At 43.7% G+C, this 20,503-nt stretch overlaps 1 protein-coding gene across 6 annotated transcripts in view; it reads right to left on the minus strand.

Annotated features, from left to right (window-relative positions):
• The window catches only part of LOC110525760 (OX-2 membrane glycoprotein), a 41,846-nt gene that overhangs the window by 4,533 nt on the left and 16,810 nt on the right, over nt 1–20,503 (minus strand). For 3 of the 6 annotated variants that reach the window (XM_090207408.1, XM_090207406.1, XM_090207407.1), the window contains exons 6-7: nt 11,594–11,869; nt 7,423–7,524 (exon numbers count right to left, since the gene is read on the minus strand). In XM_090207408.1, the coding sequence (XP_090063534.1) occupies nt 7,423–7,524; nt 11,594–11,869 (378 nt within the window). Of the gene's footprint in view, nt 1–7,414; nt 7,525–11,593; nt 11,870–20,503 lie in introns of those variants that run through there. The other 3 variants (XM_090207403.1, XM_090207405.1, XM_090207404.1) reach the window with 1 other exon arrangement.

Below are 20,503 nucleotides of genomic sequence, written 5' to 3' on the forward strand. Positions count from 1 at the left end.
AGGCTGGGATAACAACAAACAGTGGAGGCTGGGATAACAACAAACAGTGGAGGCTGGAATGGAATCAAACAGTGGAGGCTGGAATGGAATCAAACAGTGGAGGCTGGGATGGAATCAAACAGTGGAGGCTGGGATGGAATCAAACAGTGGAGGCTGGGATGGAATCAAACAGTGGAGGCTGGGATGGAATCAAACAGTGGAGGCTGGGATGGAATCAAACAGTGGAGGCTGGAATGGAATCAAACAGTGGAGGCTGGGATAGCAACAAACAGTGGAGGCTGGGATAACAACAAACAGTGGAGGCTGGAATGGAATCAAACAGTGGAGGCTGGATGGAATCAAACAGTGGAGGCTGGGATGGAATCAAACAGTGGCGGCTGGGATGGAATCAAACAGTGGAGGCTGGGATGGAATCAAACAGTGGAGGCTGGGATAACAACAAACAGTGGAGGCTGGGATAACAACAAACAGTGGAGGCTGGAATGGAATCAAACAGTGGAGGCTGGAATGGAATCAAACAGTGGAGGCTGGGATGGAATCAAACAGTGGAGGCTGGGATGGAATCAAACAGTGGAGGCTGGGATGGAATCAAACAGTGGAGGCTGGGATGGAATCAAACAGTGGGGGCTGGAATGGAATCAAACAGTGGAGGCTGGGATAGCAACAAACAGTGGAGGCTGGGATAACAACAAACAGTGGAGGCTGGAATGGAATCAAACAGTGGAGGCTGGAATGGAATCAAACAGTGGAGGCTGGGATAGCAACAAACAGTGGAGGCTGGGATAGCAACAAACAGTGGAGGCTGGGATAGCAACAAACAGTGGAGGCTGGAATGGAATCAAACAGTGGAGGCTGGAATGGAATCAAACAGTGGAGGCTGGGATGGAATCAAACAGTGGAGGCTGGGATGGAATCAAACAGTGGAGGCTGGGATGGAATCAAACAGTGGAGGCTGGAATGGAATCAAACAGTGGAGGCTGGGATGGAATCAAACAGTGGAGGCTGGGATGGAATCAAACAGTGGAGGCTGGAATGGAATCAAACAGTGGAGGCTGGGATGGAATCAAACAGTGGAGGCTGGAATGGAATCAAACAGTGGAGGCTGGAATGGAATCAAACAGTGGAGGCTGGGATAGCAACAAACAGTGGAGGCTGGGATAACAACAAACAGTGGGGGCTGGAATGGAATCAAACAGTGGAGGCTGGAATGGAATCAAACAGTGGAGGCTGGGATAGCAACAAACAGTGGAGGCTGGGATGGCAACAACCAGTGGAGGCTGGAATGGAATCAAACAGTGGAGGCTGGGATAGCAAGAAACAGTGGAGGCTGGGATAGCAACAAACAGTGGAGGCTGGGATAGCAAGAAACAGTGGAGGCTGGGATAGCAACAAACAGTGGAGGCTGGGATAGCAACAAACAGTGGAGGCTGGGATAGCAACAAACAGTGGAGGCTGGGATAGCAACAAACAGTGGAGGCTGGGATAGCAACAAACAGTGGAGGCTGGGATAGCAACAAACAGTTGAGGCTGGGATAGCAACAAACACCTGGCAACCACATGTTTGATGTATCGATACCATTACACTCATTTCGCTCCAATCATTACCTCGAGCCCGTCCTCCCCAATTAAGGTGCCACCAACCTCCTGTGTTATAGAGGGTGTCTACAGTACACGCATTCCACCCGTTTCCAGGAACAGAGGAAACCCCTTAACACACAACCAGCCCTGAAAGACCACATGCACACTTAGAACTCACCAACTACTTCTCTGACAGAGTTCAGTGTGTCAAATCTGTTGTCTGGACCTCTGGCAGTCTCTATGGGGGTGCCACAGGGTTAAATTCTCGGGCCGACATTTTTCCTGTATACATCAATGATGTCGCTCTTGCAGCTGGTGATTCTTTGATCCACCTCTACACAGATGACACCATTCTGTATACCTCTGGCCCTTCTTTGGACACTGTGTTAACTAACCTCCAGATGAGCTTCAATGCCATAGAACTCTCCTTCCGTGGCCTCCAACTTCTCTTAAATGTAAGTAAAACTAAATGCATGCTCTTCAACCGATCGCTGCCCGCACCTGCCTGCCCGTCCAGCATCACTACTCTGGACGGTTCGGACTTAGAATATGTGGACAACTACAAACACCTAGGTGTCTGGTTAGACTGCAAACTCTCCTTCCAGACTCACATTAAACATCTCCAATCCAAAATTAAATCTAGAATCGTCTTCCTATTCCGCAACAAAGCATCTTTCACTCATGCTGCCAAACAGACCCTCGTAAAACTGACTATTCTACTGATCCTCGACTTCGGCGATGTCATTTACAAAATAGCCTCCAACACTCTACTCAACAAATTGGATGCAGTCTACCACAGTGCCATCCGTTTTGTCACCAAAGCCTCATATACTACCCACCACTGCGACCTGTATGCTCTCGTTGGCTGGCCCTCGCTTCATACTCGTCGTCAAACCCACTGGCTCCAGGTCATCTACAAGTCTCTGCTAGGTAAAGCCCCGCCTTATCTCAGCTCACTGGTCACCATAGCAGCACCCACCCTTAGCATGCACTCCAGCAGGTATATCTCACTGGTCACCCCCAAAGCCAATTCTTCCTTCGGCCGCCTCTCCTTCCAGTTCTCTGCTGCCAATGACAGGAACGAACTGCAAAAATCACAGAAACTGGAGACTCATATCTCCCTCACTAACTTTAAGCACCAGCTGTCAGAGTAGCTCACGGATCACTGCACCTGTACATAGCCCATCTGTAAATAGCCCATCCAACTACCTCATCCCCCATACTGTTATTTATTTGATTTATTTTGCTCCTTTGCACCCCAGCTTGTACATTCCTCTTCTGCACATTCTACCATTCCAGTGTTTAATTGCTATATTGTAATTACTTCGCCACCACGGCCTATATAAATAAAGGTGAAATAAATAAATAAAAGTAAAGCATGGCTGATATTCCATAGTAGTGTGCGTTTGTGAGTGTGGGATAATCAATGGTGGTTTATCAGTAACAATAGGCATCAACTTTTTATTGAAAAGTAAATGAACATGTACAGGCAACCACCAGCAGGTGTCTCCTAACCATCCAATCAGAGGATCTCTAACCAGGTTGCCAGATTGGTGATAGATGACCATGCTTAACGGTCAAGATAACGTAAAGGTGATAAAACTAAAACTGTTATTTCCCTTCTTCTCTTAGACTGTTTCTGAAACTGTCTTCCCTACTTCCCCACAACCAATCAGAGTTTTGCCAACAGTGCCACACTCATGGCGAGGTAAGGTCGGTTGAGCATGTTTGTGTGCCGGACAGGATATGGTTACTCCCCGCACTTCCTCCTGTGTTGCAGATTAAAAGTGCCCCATGCAAACTTCCCCTTTCATCAAATAACAGAAGTTCTTATCTGGACTTGACTTTCTGCATGACTGGCTGAAGCTCATATCCTACAAGACACACATGAAGCTTTTTAACAGTATGTCTGACGACCGGGTCTCCTGTGTGCCACGACTATGTTATCATACAAACGCTAACTCTGTGTAGACATAAATAGAACTGCCCAATTTGACTGGAATACCTTCAGTTCTGGGTTGGGTTCTATTTCCCAGCTGTCATTGAAGCAGACAGACACCACTATGGCCCATTGATTTAGTAGAACCACAGTAGAACCACAGAAACCCACTTGTGGTTTCATGCTGCTCCCAGTCTCTCCCCACACATATCAATAATCTACTCCACCATCCAGACTAGCCACATCTCTGAGCTCCAAATGTTTTGTTGTTTGGGATTTGAAATGATACAATGACTATGAGGTTAAAGTGCAGAATGTCAGCTTTCATTTGAGGGTATTTATCTATTTCTTTTGAACCGTTAGAAATTACAGCACTTTTTTTGTACATAGTCCACCTATTTTAGGGGACCAAAAGTATTGGGACAAATTCACTTGTATTTGTATTAAAGTAGTCAAAAGTGTCGTATTTGGTCCCATATTCCGAGCACACAATGATGGCATCAAACTCTGTGACTCTACAAACTTGTTTGGATGCACTTGCTGTTTGTTTTGGTTGTGTTTCAGATTATTTTGCGCCCAATAGAAATTAATGGTCAATAATGGATGGAGACACTTTTATTGTAAAGAAGAATAGAATGTTTCTTAACACTTCTACATTCATGTGGATGTTACCATGGTTACAGATCATCCTGAACGAATCGTGAATAATGAGGAGTGAGAAAGTTAGACACACAAATATCATATTTTTTAAAATGGACAAAGGTAATTGTCAAATATGAAATTATATTAGATCAATTAGAGAAGCCATCTCTCCTCATTCCATTGCAAGTGTTGGTGTAATTTCAGCTGCTGACATGCAGTTGTTTGACCTATAATACAACACAGTGGGAGATAAATCTGAAATCAGAGATGCAGGTGCCTCTCTTGATACAACAACCTCACAGCAACGTCATAATCAAAACCATCTTCTGACCCCATCACGTGATTAATCACGGCACTCTGCACAATGTCATTGAGGGCACAGCAATGAGTGAGGGCCGGGCTAGCATGCGGCAGGAACAGTTTGAGAAAAAGAGAGGCGTTGTTAGCCACTGGGCAGTTTGTCAGATTTTTGGGTTCTTTCTGCCCCCTCTTCCCTCCTCCTGGCCCCTTGTGTGAATCTGGCTCCAAGTAGCGGATTAGAGAAAGTCCTTTCTACTGAGAAACTAGCACTGGAGAGCCAGCACTTGTTATTCTGGGGGGAGAGGAGAGGAGCACGAACCATAGACAACACTTAGAACAAACTGAATTATTAAACATATCTAAATGACCTCTGTGGTGTTTTTTGGCAGGGGTGACAGTGTGTCACCTCTAAGTTCTATACACACATTAAATCATAGTGAGTTACATTTACTCACACACATTCTATTTAACAATCGGAATATTTCTCATAATGATTTTATGAGAAACAGCTATGCAAAGTCAATTATTACCTCCACAGGTAATGGAAGGTAGTGCACTACTTCAGACCAGGACCCATAGGGCACTACTTTAGACCAGGACCCATAGGGAATTGGGTGCCATTTGGGACGCATCTGCGGTCTTGAATCCACATCATGATTCAGGAGGTGAACCAACAAGGACATGTCTATGTCTGCCCTCCAGGATGTTGATTTTGGAGCCTTTGCTGAAAGTCTGAGAAAAGTAACTCAACAGGAAAGAGTTTGGAGTATTTTGGAGTAGATGAGTACCAGTGAATCTGTCTCCTCAACACATCTACCCACATGGCAGAGGTCTTCCTCATCAGTTCCAGCCTTTCTTATCACGTAAGAACACAGCAATGAGGAAGAGCAACATCGTGATGAAAGCTCTGACCGACCAGTGAGTCAAGTCGGACACTTTCATCAGCTACGGAAACTAAAATAATTACTAAACCTACGAGGTACGCAAACCATGGACGGTCCGTTCAATGACCCTTAAACTTTACAAGAGTACAAAAGAGATCCGACGAACACGATCAACTTCTAAAATGTCTTGGTCTATCTGTAAGAAAGAAAGAAATCAAAATTGTCCCTATTGCTAAATGCTACACCACTTCTAAGATATAGCCATGAGTCAACAGAGCCAACTCTCATGGACTGTGATTATAATTCCTCCACAACCCTGCCTGGCTTATATTGACACCTCAGTGCCAGACTCAGCAGCAGTGTTTTGCAGACTACACCTCTTTCAGAATAAGTTGACGTACTGCTCACCCCTCCCACCACTGCTTATCATAGACCACACTAACCCCAGAGCCACTTCCCTCTCATTGGCTAAATCATATCATTATCACTAATGATATGGTTAGCGTAATGAGCCTCTTCAGTTTGAACATGTTGAGGCGTAAACATGTTGAAGCGGCAGGAGGATTTCTCAGTAGGAAACTGAGTAATACTGTTGTGTTGAATTCCTTGAAGGAACTACCTGAAAGTACTCATACAATTTCATTTTTAATGCCAGGTAAATACCAATGTAAACTAGTGCTGCCAGAAACTGTGCCCACAGGATTTCACAATCGGAAATGGAACCAAAAAAAAGGGACCTTTCCTGAAATCTCTCTCCTTTGGCTGACCAAAAAGCTCACTTTGACGGCAACTGTTGTCGGTAGCGTGATCTGTTCTGTTTCCTGCATCTACCTGGGAACTGGGAAGTCCTATTATTATCGCCATTTCACCCTACCCTGAAGAGGTCATGGGAAAAGGTGTCAGAGGTCAAGGGTCAAGGGAGCGATGATGACAGAGGACTGGCGTATCCCCCTTTCACTTTCCTGTGGACCTCCCACCTCCATGTTAAAATATGTCATCGGTCTCAAAGAGTTATCCTTTTGAGTCATGTTTCCTTACCTTGGTGATGTTGGTTTTGTGTTTTAGGGGAATGGTAACTTTCCATCAGTGAACATTTTGAAGGTCATACTGTTGTGTTTTTGTGTCAAGCTTTGTGCCAGCTGTTACTGAGTGTTCTTTAACAACACTGGTAGTTGCAGAAGTTTGAGATACTTATTACCAAAGAGATACAACTATTTGTTTTATCATCTGTTATTACTACTCTCTAGGGCTCTCTGGAGATCCTGAGAGTCCACTGAAGTCACAGAGATATGATGACGAGGCCTTGACCCCATTTCATAAATACGTTATTAATCTCAGAGGGGAAATTTGTTAAATTAAGGTTTAGTTTTTTGATTGACCCAAAACCGCCCCTCCCATGCTAACCAGTGGGAGTTGCAATCAAGAAGGAGTCACAATCAATGAAACGTTTGAGCTGCCTTCTACATTGTGTTTATATGCCATGGTCCAACCGTGCAAACTCATGGAGCAAGATGTTAACTTTTCACTCTGAGATTGACCAATTGGCTTTTAGAGATCGTAGATCTCAGGGAAAGTGACGTCACATTCCGATGCCAACGAAAAGTCTCCTCTATATCTTGAACACATGAAACAACCACAGTAGGAGACAGATGACCCGGGTTATGAGAAGCACTCATAACTTGGCAAGCATAACCCGGTCAAACTGTGTCTGCTGTGTCAGCTCTGAAGAGGCTTGTTCCCAGGATTCAGAAGAACACTGGTATCGTTAGCCTCACCATGGCAACAACACATCCATGGTGTTGGAGACGACACAAAAATAGCAGTAATGTCCTTTTTGGGACTGTTTACAAAACACCTAGGGAGTGTATTGAGTAGGACACAACCGTCGAAACATTGCAGATATAATTACAACGTATATTGAATGGACAGGGTCCTCTATTCTGAATGAGAGAATCGTGTTCACTCTATATGTTCAGGTTACATGACAATGTTGCTTCCCACTAAATAAGCCCATGGAGTGTCACCTCTTCGACCAGGAAAATGGACTCAAGGAGGATCAGAAGCTGATTGGCTACTCACCGTCTCGACACAGGAAGCACTTGCAGAGGCACACACACAGACAGCACAGGAGCAAGGCTGCCACACAGGATACTGAGATGATAGTAGTGAGGGCCGGACCAACTGCAACACACACACACACACCATGTTTACCAACAGACATATGACAACCCATGAGATGTGATTGGCGCTGGAGGGATGGCTGCCGTCTTATCGGCTCTCAACCAACCATGTGATTTTTCTTTTCTTTTTTGGTGTTTGTTCGTAACTTGTTTTGTACATAATGTTGCTGCTACCGTCTCTTATGACCTAAAAGAGCTTCTGGACATCAGAACTGCGAATACTCACCTCAGTTTAAAAGAAGAGTTTTTCTTCAATGAGTCGGACGGGAGGGATATAATACAGACACGCGAACAGGCCCAGATCCCCGTCATTGGCTGGAGAAGAAAACTGAGATTTCACGGAAAAGGATCAGGCGACGAGTGGCTAATCTGCCTTTGCCTTCTGCCTTTGCCTGCTAGCTAACGTTCAATCGCTGGAAAATAAATGAGACGAACTGAAAGCACGTATATCCTACCAATGGGACATTAAAAACTGTAATATCTTATGTTTCACAGAGTCATGGCTGAACGACGACATTAAGAACATACAGCTGGCGGGTTATACACTATCGTTGGGATAGAACAGCAGCCTCTGGTAAGACACTTGGTGTGGGCCTATGCTTATTTGCAAACAACAGCTGGTGCACGAAATCTAAGGAAGTCTCAAGGTTTTGCTCACCTGAGGTATCTCATGATAAGCTGTAGCCCACACTGTCTACCTAGAGATTCTAGACCACCTTTACTCCACACACAGAGACGCGTACAAAGCTCTCCCTTGCCCTCAATTTGGCAAATCTGACCATATTTCTATCCTCCTGATTCCTGCTTACAAGCAAAAATGTAAGCAGATAGCACCAGTGACTCGGTCTATAAAAGAAGTGGTCAGATGAAGCAGATGCTAAACTACAGGACTGTTTTGTTAGCACAGACTGAAATATGTTCCGCGATTCTTCCGATGGCATTGAGGAGTACACCACAGTCACTGGCTTTATCAATAAGTGCATTGAGGACGTCGTCCCCACAGTGACTGTACGTACATAGCCCAACCAGAAGCCATGGATTACAGGCAACATTCGCACTGGGCTAAAGGGTAGAGCTGCCGCTTTCAAGGAGCGGGACTCTAACCCGGAAGCTTCTAAGAAATCCCGCTATGCCCTCCGACGAACTATTAAACAGGCAAAGCGTCAATACAAACTTGGAACGAATCGTACTACACCGGCTTCGGCGCTCTTCGGATGTGGCAGGGCTTGCAAACCATTACAGACAACAAAGGGAAGCACAGAGCTTCCCAGTGACACGAGCCTACCAGACGAACTAAACAACTTCTATGCTCGCTTCGAGGCAAGTAACACTGAAACATGCATGAGAGCATCAGCTGTTCCGGACGACTGTGTGATCACGCTCTCCGCAGCCGATGTGAGTAAGACCTTTAAACAGGTCAACATTCACAAGGCCGCAGGCCCAGACGGACTACCAGGATGTGTACTGCGAGCATGCGCTGACCAACTGGCAGGTGTCTTCACTGACATTTTCAACCTCTCCCTGTCCGAGTCTGTAATACCAACATGTTTCAAGCAGGCCACCATAGTCCCATTGGCCAAGAACACCAAGGTAACCTGCCTAAATGACTACCGAACCATAGCACTCACATCTGTAGCCATGAAATTCTTTGAAAGGCTGGTCATGGCTCACATCAACACCATTATCCCAGAACCCCTAGACCCACACCAATTTGCATACCGCACCAACAGATCCACAGATGATGCAATCTCAATTGCACTCCACACTGCCCTTTCATACCTGGACAAAAGGAACACCTATGTGAGAATGCTATTCATTAACTACAGCTCAGCATTCAACACCATAGTGCCCTCAAAGCTCATCACTAAGCTAAGGACTCTGGGACTAAAAACCTCCCTCTGCAACTGGATCCCGGACTTCCTGACGGGCCACCCGCAGGTGGTAAGAGCAAGTAACAACACATCCGCCACGCTGATCCTCAACACGGGGGCCCCTCAGGGGTGCATGCTCAGTCCCCTCCTGTACTCCATGTTCACTCATGACTGCATAGCCAGGCACAACTCCAACACCATCATTACGTTTGCTGATGACACAACAGTGGTAGGCCTGATCACCGACAACGATAAGACAGCCTACAGGGAGGAGGTCATAGAGACCTGACCGTGTTGTGCAAGGACAACAACCTCTCCCTCAACGTGATCAAGACAAAGGAGATGATTGTGGACTACAGGAAAAGGAGGACCGAGCACGCCCACATTCTCATCAATGGGCAAGTTGGAGCAGGTTGAGAGCTTCAAGTTCCTTGGCATCCACATCACCAACAAACTAACAAGACCCAAGACAGTCATGAAGAGGCCATAACAAAACCTATCCCCCCCCAGGAAACTGTAAAGATTTGGCATGGGTCTTCAGATCTTCAAAAAGTTTTACAGCTGCACCATCGAGCGCATCCTGACGGGTTGCATCACTGCCTGGTATGGCAACTGTTTGGCCTCCGACCGCAAGGCACTACAGAGGGTAGTGTGTATGGCCTAGTCCATCACTGGGGCCAAGCGTCCTGCCATCCAGGACCTCTTTACCAGCCGGTATCAGAGGAAGGCCCTAAAAATCATCAAAGACTCTCTCTGTTCTCTCTGCTACTGCTTGGCAAGCGGTACCGGAGCGCCAAGTCTAGGTCCAAGAGGCTTCTAAACAGCTTCTACCCTCAAGCCACAAGACTCCTGAACAGCTAATCAAATGGCTACCCAGACTATTTGCATTGTCAACCCCCCCCCTTCTACGCTGCTGCTACTCTGTTATTACCTATGCATAGTCACTTTAATAACTCTACCTACATGTACATATTACCTCAATTATCTCGACACCGGTGCCCCCGCACATTGATTCTGTACCGGTACCCCCTGTATATAGCCTCCACATTGACTCTGTACAGGTACCCTCTGTATATAGCCTCCACATTGACTCTGTACAGGTACCCTCTGTATATAGCCTCCACATTGACTCTGTACAGGTACCCTCTGTATATAGCCTCCACATTGACTCTGTACAGGTACCCTCTGTATATAGCCTCCACATTGACTCTGTACAGGTACCCCCTGTATATCACCCCACTATTGTTATTTGCTTATGCTCTATAATTATTTGTTATTCTTATCTCTTACTTTTTTTTTTGTTTGTATTTTCTTAAAACTGCATTGTTGTTTAAGGGCTTGTAAGTAAGCATTTCACTGTAAGGTCTACAGCTGTTGTATTCGGCACATGTGACAAATCAAATTTGATAGCATATACCATTTAGCAGGCGCTTTTATCCAAAATGACTCACAGTACAGTGACCGCATACATTTTGGTAAACAAATCTGACCCCCTGGAAATCGAAGCCAGGACCCTGGCGTTGCTAGCGTCATGACCAACTGAGCCAGACAGGACCACAATATTGACTTCAAGGACATTAAACTATGCCTCATTTTGACCATAACTCATGATATGAGCTTCACAACAAGAGAGATAGATGCACTGTGGAAAAGGCTTGATGCTTATTTTGGTTTTCCACTTCCTGGAAACTGGAGCACTTAATGGTCTATCAAACGAGCCATAATTGTACATAACTAGAATAGCAACTGAAGCTTGCTCCTAAGAATCACCCTCCCAAATGGATACAATCACAAAACTAGATCAGGACAGTGTTACAATACAGGATTTCAACACACAACTCTACACATGTTGAACCACAATGCAGACCTGGGTTCAAATAGTAGCCCCAAGTCCTGGGCTTGATTGACCTCGCCTGGCGGAATGGACCCAAAACAATAGTCCTAAAAGTGCAAACCCTGCCCATCGCACTCCATGTATGGCATTTGAAAGAAAAAAAAACTATGTGAACCCAGCACTGTCACATTGCGAGGGCTGTTAAGCAGACTTGTCTTCATAAGCAGAAAAAAACTGTTTTTTTATTAAAAAACTATAACTAATATACCTTTATTAGATCTTTTATAAGACATGTGGTCTTATTAATGATTTACTGCTAATATACACATCTTTATTGAGCCAATGTGATTCTCTGAGCTGCTCACCATTGAGGTTGACGGACATGGGCGAGTCCAGGCCTCGGTGGTGCACCATGCATTTGACGGATTGGTCGTGGGGCAGGCCCTCCTGGAGGAGGAGGGTGCTGGTGACCAGGGTGGTGCCGTCCCCCTGGTCGTAGGACGAGGACACGGACGGCCCCAGCGTCCGGTTGTCGCCCTCCACATTCCATACCATCTGGGCTGCAGGACGGGCTGCGGCCGTGCAGTTGGCCTCGATGACCCCGCTGGAGGTCACGTGGGTGATCTCTGGGTTGGGCAGCACTGAGGGAGACGTCACACACAATGGATGAGAGATCATGTTTATGGTGAATGACAGTATATATATACAGTGTAAGACAGTGGTTCTCAACTCCAGTCCTCCAGTGGTGTCTGACTGATGTTATCTTGTCTGGTGTGGTCTGACTGATGTTATCTTGTCTGGTGTGGTCTGACTGGTGTTATCTTGTCTGGTGTGGTCTGACTGGTGTTATCTTGTCTGGTGTGGTCTGACTGATGTTATCTTGTCTGGTGTGGTCTGACTGGTGTTATCTTGTCTGGTGTGGTCTGACTGGTGTTATCTTGTCTGGTGTGGTCTGACTGATGTTATCCTGTCTGGTGTGGTCTGGCTGATGTTATCTTGTCTGGTGTGGTCTGACTGATGTTATCCTGTCTGGTGTGGTCTGACTGATGTTATCTTGTCTGGTGTGGTCTGGCTGATGTTATCTTGTCTGGTGTGGTCTGACTGATGTTATCCTGTCTGGTGTGGTCTGACTGATGTTATCTTGTCTGGTGTGGTCTGACTGATGTTATCCTGTCTGGTGTGGTCTGACTGATGTTATCTTGTCTGGTGTGGTCTGACTGATGTTATCTTGTCTGGTGTGGTCTGACTGATGTTATCTTGTCTGGTGTGGTCTTGTCTGGTGTTATCTTGTCTGGTGTGGTCTTGACTGATGTTATCCTGTCTGGTGTGGTCTTGTCTGGTGTGGTCTGACTGATGTTATCTTGTCTGGTGTGGTCTTGTCTGGTGTTATCTTGTCTGGTGTTATCTTGTCTGGTGTGGTCTTGTCTGGTGTTATCTTGTCTGGTGTGGTCTTGACTGATGTTATCCTGTCTGGTGTGTTCTTGTCTGGTGTGGTCTGACTGATGTTATCCTGTCTGGTGTGGACTGACTGATGTTATCTTGTCTGGTGTAGTCAGACTGGTGTTATCTTGTCTGGTGTAGTCAGACTGGTGTTATCTTGTCTGGTGTAGTCAGACTGGTGTTATCTTGTCTGGTGTAGTCAGACTGGTGTTATCTTGTCTGGTGCACAACATGGAAACAGAACATGGCCTCCAACCCTCCAGTCTCCATCTGACACAATGAGACCTCACTATATCAGACTGCACAACATGGAAACAGAACATGGCCTCCAACCCTCCATCTGACACAATGAGACCTCACTATATCAGACTGCACAACATGGAAACAAGACGGAACGACAGATGGGCATCGGTGCCTGGGTTTACTGCTGTTTTTACAGTGGACAAAAGCAGGGCTGTTCGGATGAGATTGGAGCAGAGGGACTCACCCAGAGACATACTGATTAGAGCACCACACACACACACAGAGAGGGCCTGTGTCTAGGGAAAACAGTGACCCAGTCATCCCTTGGGTCTCAGCCCATTTAAATCACCCCTTTCCTGTCTCCAGAATCGTCACCCCTCCCTCTAACAACTTTATCACCCCCAAGTCCCAACACTCACATTCTGTAATCGGTTCATAGACAGCCACACAGCATCTAAGAGGACTGTAATCAGTCCATAGACAGCCACACAGCATCTAAGAGGCCTGTAATCAGTCCATAGACAGCCACACAGCATCTAAGAGGCCTGTAATCAGTCCATAGACAGCCACACAGCATCTAAGAGGCCTGTAATCAGTCCATAGACAGCCACACAGCATCTAAGAGGACTGTAATCAGTCCATAGACAGCCACACAGCATCTAAGAGGACTGTAATCAGTCCATAGACAGCCACACAGCATCTAAGAGGACTGTAATCAGTCCATAGACAGCCACACAGCATCTAAGAGGACTGTAATCAGTCCATAGACAGCCACACAGCATCTAAGAGGACTATAATCAGTCCATAGACAGCCACACAGCATCTAAGAGGACTGTAATCAGTCCATAGACAGCCACACAGCATCTAAGAGGACTGTAATCAGTCCATAGACAGCCACGCAGCATCTAAGAGGACTGTAATCAGTCCATAGACAGCCACACAGCATCTAAGAGGCCTGTAATCAGTCCATAGACAGCCACACAGCATCTAAGAGGACTGTAATCAGTCCATAGACAGCCACACATCATCTAAGAGGACTGTAATCAGTCCATAGACAGCCACACAGCATCTAAGAGGACTGTAATCAGTCCATAGACAGCCACACAGCGTCTAAGAGGCATTCTGTCAAAGTCAAATTCTATAACTTCCATTCCATAACTGTGAAATGACAATAGGCCATGTTGAGTCTCCAGTGTGAAATACTCGTATCTCTCTCAGTATGCCACCAAGGGGCAGAACATTTGTGGTTCTTATATTTCAGTGGGCAGAATGCACTAAAACAGCTCAACCCTGTTCCTGGAGAGACCCTCCTGTAGGTTTATACTCCAACCCTGTTCCTGGATAGGTACCCTCCTGTAGGTTTATACTCCAACCCTGTTCCTGGAGAGAGACCCTCCTGTGGGTTTATACTCCAACCCTGTTCCTGGATAGGTACCCTCCTGTAGGTTTATACTCCAACCCTGTTCCTGGAGAGATACCCTCCTGTAGATTTATACTCCAACCCTGTTCCTGGAGAGATACCCTCCTGTAGGTTTATACTCCAACCCTGTTCCTGGAGAGATACCCTCCTGTAGATTTATACTCCAACCCTGTTCCTGGAGAGATACCCTCCTGTAGGTTTATACTCCAACCCTGTTCCTGGAGAGATACCCTCCTGTAGGTTTATACTCCAACCCTGTTCCTGGAGAGATACCATCCTCCAGGGTTGGAGTATAAACCTACAGGAGGGTATATCTCCGGGAACAGGGTTGGACAGTCCTGAACTAAAGGGTAGCCTTCCACCCCTAAAGGGCCCTGGGTTTAGTAACTGTACAATAGAGTATCTCCACAGCAGGTCTAAACAGTAGCATTGTGACCCATTCTGGCTCTTCCCATCGGCTTCCCTTTCCTGTGCTCTATCTGACACACACACACACACACACACACACACACACACACACACACACACACACACACACACACACACGGAGAAGTGTATCATCTTATAATACGACTTCCTTCCTATCTACTATTCCTTCCAGTCTACTATTAGAATGTCTACTATGACAACATCATACGGGAAATTATCACATGTTTACAGTGTGATTACAGTGTGATTACAGTGTGTTTACAGTGTGATTACAGTGTGATTACAGTGTGATTATAGTGTGATTACACATGGCCCTTTAATGACCTGGAGTGTATAGACATAAACACACATCATCTCATCCAGTCTCAATGGGCCTGTTTGGCCTTCAATGAGCACAACAACTGACTACCTTGGGGCACATGGCTACGTTTTCCAACAAACTAAATATAAAATATACTAGAATGGCTGGGCAGTAGATGACTGCTACTGGTTTTGAGCCACATCTTTATCAGTGAAGATTGGGAGCAGGAAATTCCAGCAAAAACCATAATCAATTAAAACCTTCCTTACAGCAATAGTCTCAGTGGATATACCCCCTGATATATAATACAACAATACAACCTTCCTTACAGCAATAGTCTCAGTGGATATACCCCCTGATATATAATACAACAATACAACCTTCCTTACAGCAATAGTCTCAGTGGATATACTCCCTGAGATATAATACAACAATACAACCTTCCTTACAGCAATAGTCTCAGTGGATATACCCCCTGAGATATAATACAACAATACAACCTTCCTTACAGCAATAGTCTCAGTGGATATACTCCCTGAGATATAATACAACAATACAACCTTCCTTACAGCAATAGTCTCAGTGGATATACCCCCTGAGATATAATACAACAATACAACCTTCCTTACAGCAATAGTCTCAGTGGATATACCCCCTGAGATATAATACAACAATACAACCTTCCTTACAGCAATAGTCTCAGTGGATATACTCCCTGAGATATAATACAACAATACAACCTTCCTTACAGCAATAGTCTCAGTGGATATACTCCCTGATATATAATACAACAATACAACCTTCCTTCCAGCAATAGTCTCAGTGGATATACTCCCTGAGATATAATACAACAATACAACCTTCCTTACAGCAATAGTCTCAGTGGATATACTCCCTGATATATAATACAACAATACAACCTTCCTTACAGCAATAGTCTCAGTGGATATACTCCCTGAGATATAATACAACAATACAACCTTCCTTACAGCAATAGTCTCAGTGGATATACTCCCTGATATATAATACAACCTTCCTTACAGCAATAGTCTCAGTGGATATACTCCCTGAGATATAATACAACCTTCCTTACAGCAATAGTCTCAGTGGATATACTCCCTGATATATAATACAACCTTCCTTACAGCAATAGTCTCAGTGGATATACTCCCTGAGATATAATACAACAATACAACCTTCCTTACAGTAATAGTCTCAGTGGATATACTCCCTGATATATAATACAACAATACAACCTTCCTTCCTGCAATAGTCTCAGTGGATATACTCCCTGAGATATAATACAACAATACAACCTTCCTTACAGTAATAGTCTCAGTGGATATACTCCCTGATATATAATACAACAATACAACCTTCCTTACAGTAATAGTCTCAGTGGATATACCCCCTGAGATATAATACAACAATACAACCTTCCTTACAGCAATAGTCTCAGTGGATATACCCCCTGAGATATAATACAACAATACAACCTTCCTTACAGTAATAGTCTCAGTGGATATACCCCCTGAGATATAATACAACAATACAACCTTCCTTACAGCAATAGTCTCAGTGGATATACTCCCTGATATATAATACAACAATACAACCTTCCTTACAGCAATAGTCTCAGTGGATATACTCCCTGATATATAATACAACAATACAACCTTCCTTACAGCAATAGTCTCAGTGGATATACTCCCTGATATATAATACAACAATACAACCTTCCTTACAGTAATAGTCTCAGTGGATATACCCCCTGAGATATAATACAACAATACAACCTTCCTTACAGCAATAGTCTCAGTGGATATACCCCCTGAGATATAATACAACCTTCCTTACAGCAATAGTCTCAGTGGATATACTCCCTGAGATATAATACAACAATACAACCTTCCTTACAGCAATAGTCTCAGTGGATATACTCCCTGAGATATAATACAACAATACAACCTTCCTTACAGCAATAGTCTCAGTGGATATACCCCCTGAGATATAATACAACAATACAACCTTCCTTACAGCAATAGTCTCAGTGGATATACCCCCTGAGATATAATACAACAATACAACCTTCCTTCCTGCAATAGTCTCAGTGGATATACCCCCTGAGATATAATACAACAATACAACCTTCCTTACAGCAATAGTCTCAGTGGATATACTCCCTGAGATATAATACAACAATACAACCTTCCTTACAGCAATAGTCTCAGTGGATATACCCCCTGATATATAATACAACCTTCCTTACAGCAATAGTCTCAGTGGATATACCCCCTGAGATATAATACAACAATACAACCTTCCTTACAGTAATAGTCTCAGTGGATATACTCCCTGAGATATAATACAACAATACAACCTTCCTTACAGCAATAGTCTCAGTGGATATACCCCCTGAGATATAATACAACAATACAACCTTCCTTACAGTAATAGTCTCAGTGGATATACTCCCTGAGATATAATACAACAATACAACCTTCCTTACAGCAATAGTCTCAGTGGATATACCCCCTGAGATATAATACAACCTTCCTTACAGCAATAGTCTCAGTGGATATACCCCCTGAGATATAATACAACCTTCCTTACAGCAATAGTCTCAGTGGATATACTCCCTGATATATAATACAACAATACAACCTTCCTTACAGCAATAGTCTCAGTGGATATACCCCCTGAGATATAATACAACCTTCCTTACAGCAATAGTCTCAGTGGATATACCCCCTGAGATATAATACAACCTTCCTTACAGCAATAGTCTCAGTGGATATACCCCCTGATATATAATACAACAATACAACCTTCCTTACAGCAATAGTCTCAGTGGATATACCCCCTGATATATAATACAACAATACAACCTTCCTTACAGCAATAGTCTCAGTGGATATACCCCCTGATATATAATACAACAATACAACCTTCCTTCCAGCAATAGTCTCAGTGGATATACCCCCTGAGATATAATACAACAATACAACCTTCCTTCCAGCAATAGTCTCAGTGGATATACCCCCTGAGATATAATACAACAATACAACCTTCCTTACAGCAATAGTCTCAGTGGATATACCCCCTGAGATATAATACAACCTTCCTTACAGCAATAGTCTCAGTGGATATACCCCCTGATATATAATACAACAATACAACCTTCCTTACAGCAATAGTCTCAGTGGATATACCCCCTGAGATATAATACAACCTTCCTTACAGCAATAGTCTCAGTGGATATACCCCCTGATATATAATACAACAATACAACCTTCCTTACAGCAATAGTCTCAGTGGATATACTCCCTGAGATATAATACAACCTTCCTTACAGCAATAGTCTCAGTGGATATACCCCCTGATATATAATACAACCTTCCTTACAGCAATAGTCTCAGTGGATATACTCCCTGAGATATAATACAACAATACAACCTTCCTTACAGCAATAGTCTCAGTGGATATACTCCCTGAGATATAATACAACAATACAACCTTCCTTACAGCAATAGTCTCAGTGGATATACCCCCTGAGATATAATACAACAATACAACCTTCCTTACAGCAATAGTCTCAGTGGATATACCCCCTGAGATATAATACAACAATACAACCTTCCTTACAGCAATAGTCTCAGTGGATATACCCCCTGAGATATAATACAACAATACAACCTTCCTTACAGCAATAGTCTCAGTGGATATACCCCCTGAGATATAATACAACAATACAACCTTCCTTACAGCAATAGTCTCAGTGGATATACCCCCTGATATATAATACAACAATACAACCTTCCTTACAGCAATAGTCTCAGTGGATATACCCCCTGATATATAATACAACCTTCCTTACAGCAATAGTCTCAGTGGATATACTCCCTGAGATATAATACAACAATACAACCTTCCTTCCAGCAATAGTCTCAGTGGATATACTCCCTGAGATATAATACAACAATACAACCTTCCTTACAGCAATAGTCTCAGTGGATATACCCCCTGATATATAATACAACCTTCCTTACAGCAATAGTCTCAGTGGATATACCCCCTGATATATAATACAACAATACAACCTTCCTTACAGCAATAGTCTCAGTGGATATACTCCCTGAGATATAATACAACAATACAACCTTCCTTACAGCAATAGTCTCAGTGGATATACTCCCTGAGATATAATACAACAATACAACCTTCCTTCCTGCAATAGTCTCAGTGGATATACCCCCTGATATATAATACAACAATACAACCTTCCTTCCTGCAATAGTCTCAGTGGATATACTCCCTGAGATATAATACAACAATACAACCTTCCTTACAGCAATAGTCTCAGTGGATATACTCCCTGAGATATAATACAACAATACAACCTTCCTTCCAGCAATAGTCTCAGTGGATATACTCCCTGATATATAATACAACAATACAACCTTCCTTACAGCAATAGTCTCAGTGGATATACCCCCTGAGATATAATACAACAATACAACCTTCCTTACAGCAATAGTCTCAGTGGATATACTCCCTGAGATATAATACAACAATACAACCTTCCTTACAGCAATAGTCTCAGTGGATATACTCCCTGAGATATAATACAACAATACAACCTTCCTTACAGCAATAGTCTCAGTGGATATACTCCCTGATATATAATACAACAATACAACCTTCCTTACAGCAATAGTCTCAGTGGATATACTCCCTGAGATATAATACAACAATACAACCTTCCTTACAGCAATAGTCTCAGTGGATATACCCCCTGATATATAATACAACAATACAACCTTCCTTACAGCAATAGTCTCAGTGGATATACCCCCTGATATATAATACAACAATACAACCTTCCTTACAGCAATAGTCTCAGTGGATATACTCCCTGAGATATAATACAACAATACAACCTTCCTTACAGCAATAGTCTCAGTGGATATACCCCCTGATATATAATACAACAATACAACCTTCCTTACAGCAATAGTCTCAGTGGATATACCCCCTGAGATATAATACAACCTTCCTTACAGCAATAGTCTCAGTGGATATACCCCCTGATATATAATACAACAATACAACCTTCCTTACAGCAATAGTCTCAGTGGATATACTCCCTGAGATATAATACAACAATACAACCTTCCTTCCTGCAATAGTCTCAGTGGATATACCCCCTGAGATATAATACAACCTTCCTTACAGCAATAGTCTCAGTGGATATACCCCCTGAGATATAATACAACCTTCCTTACAGCAATAGTCTCAGTGGATATACCCCCTGAGATATAATACAACAATACAACCTTCCTTACAGCAATAGTCTCAGTGGATATACTCCCTGATATATAATACAACAATACAACCTTCCTTACAACAATAGTCTCAGTGGATATACCCCCTGAGATATAA

This window comes from Oncorhynchus mykiss, chromosome 18 (genome assembly GCF_057628025.1).
Source record: "Oncorhynchus mykiss isolate SJ-2025 chromosome 18, ASM5762802v1, whole genome shotgun sequence".
Taxonomy (NCBI): domain Eukaryota; kingdom Metazoa; phylum Chordata; class Actinopteri; order Salmoniformes; family Salmonidae; genus Oncorhynchus; species Oncorhynchus mykiss.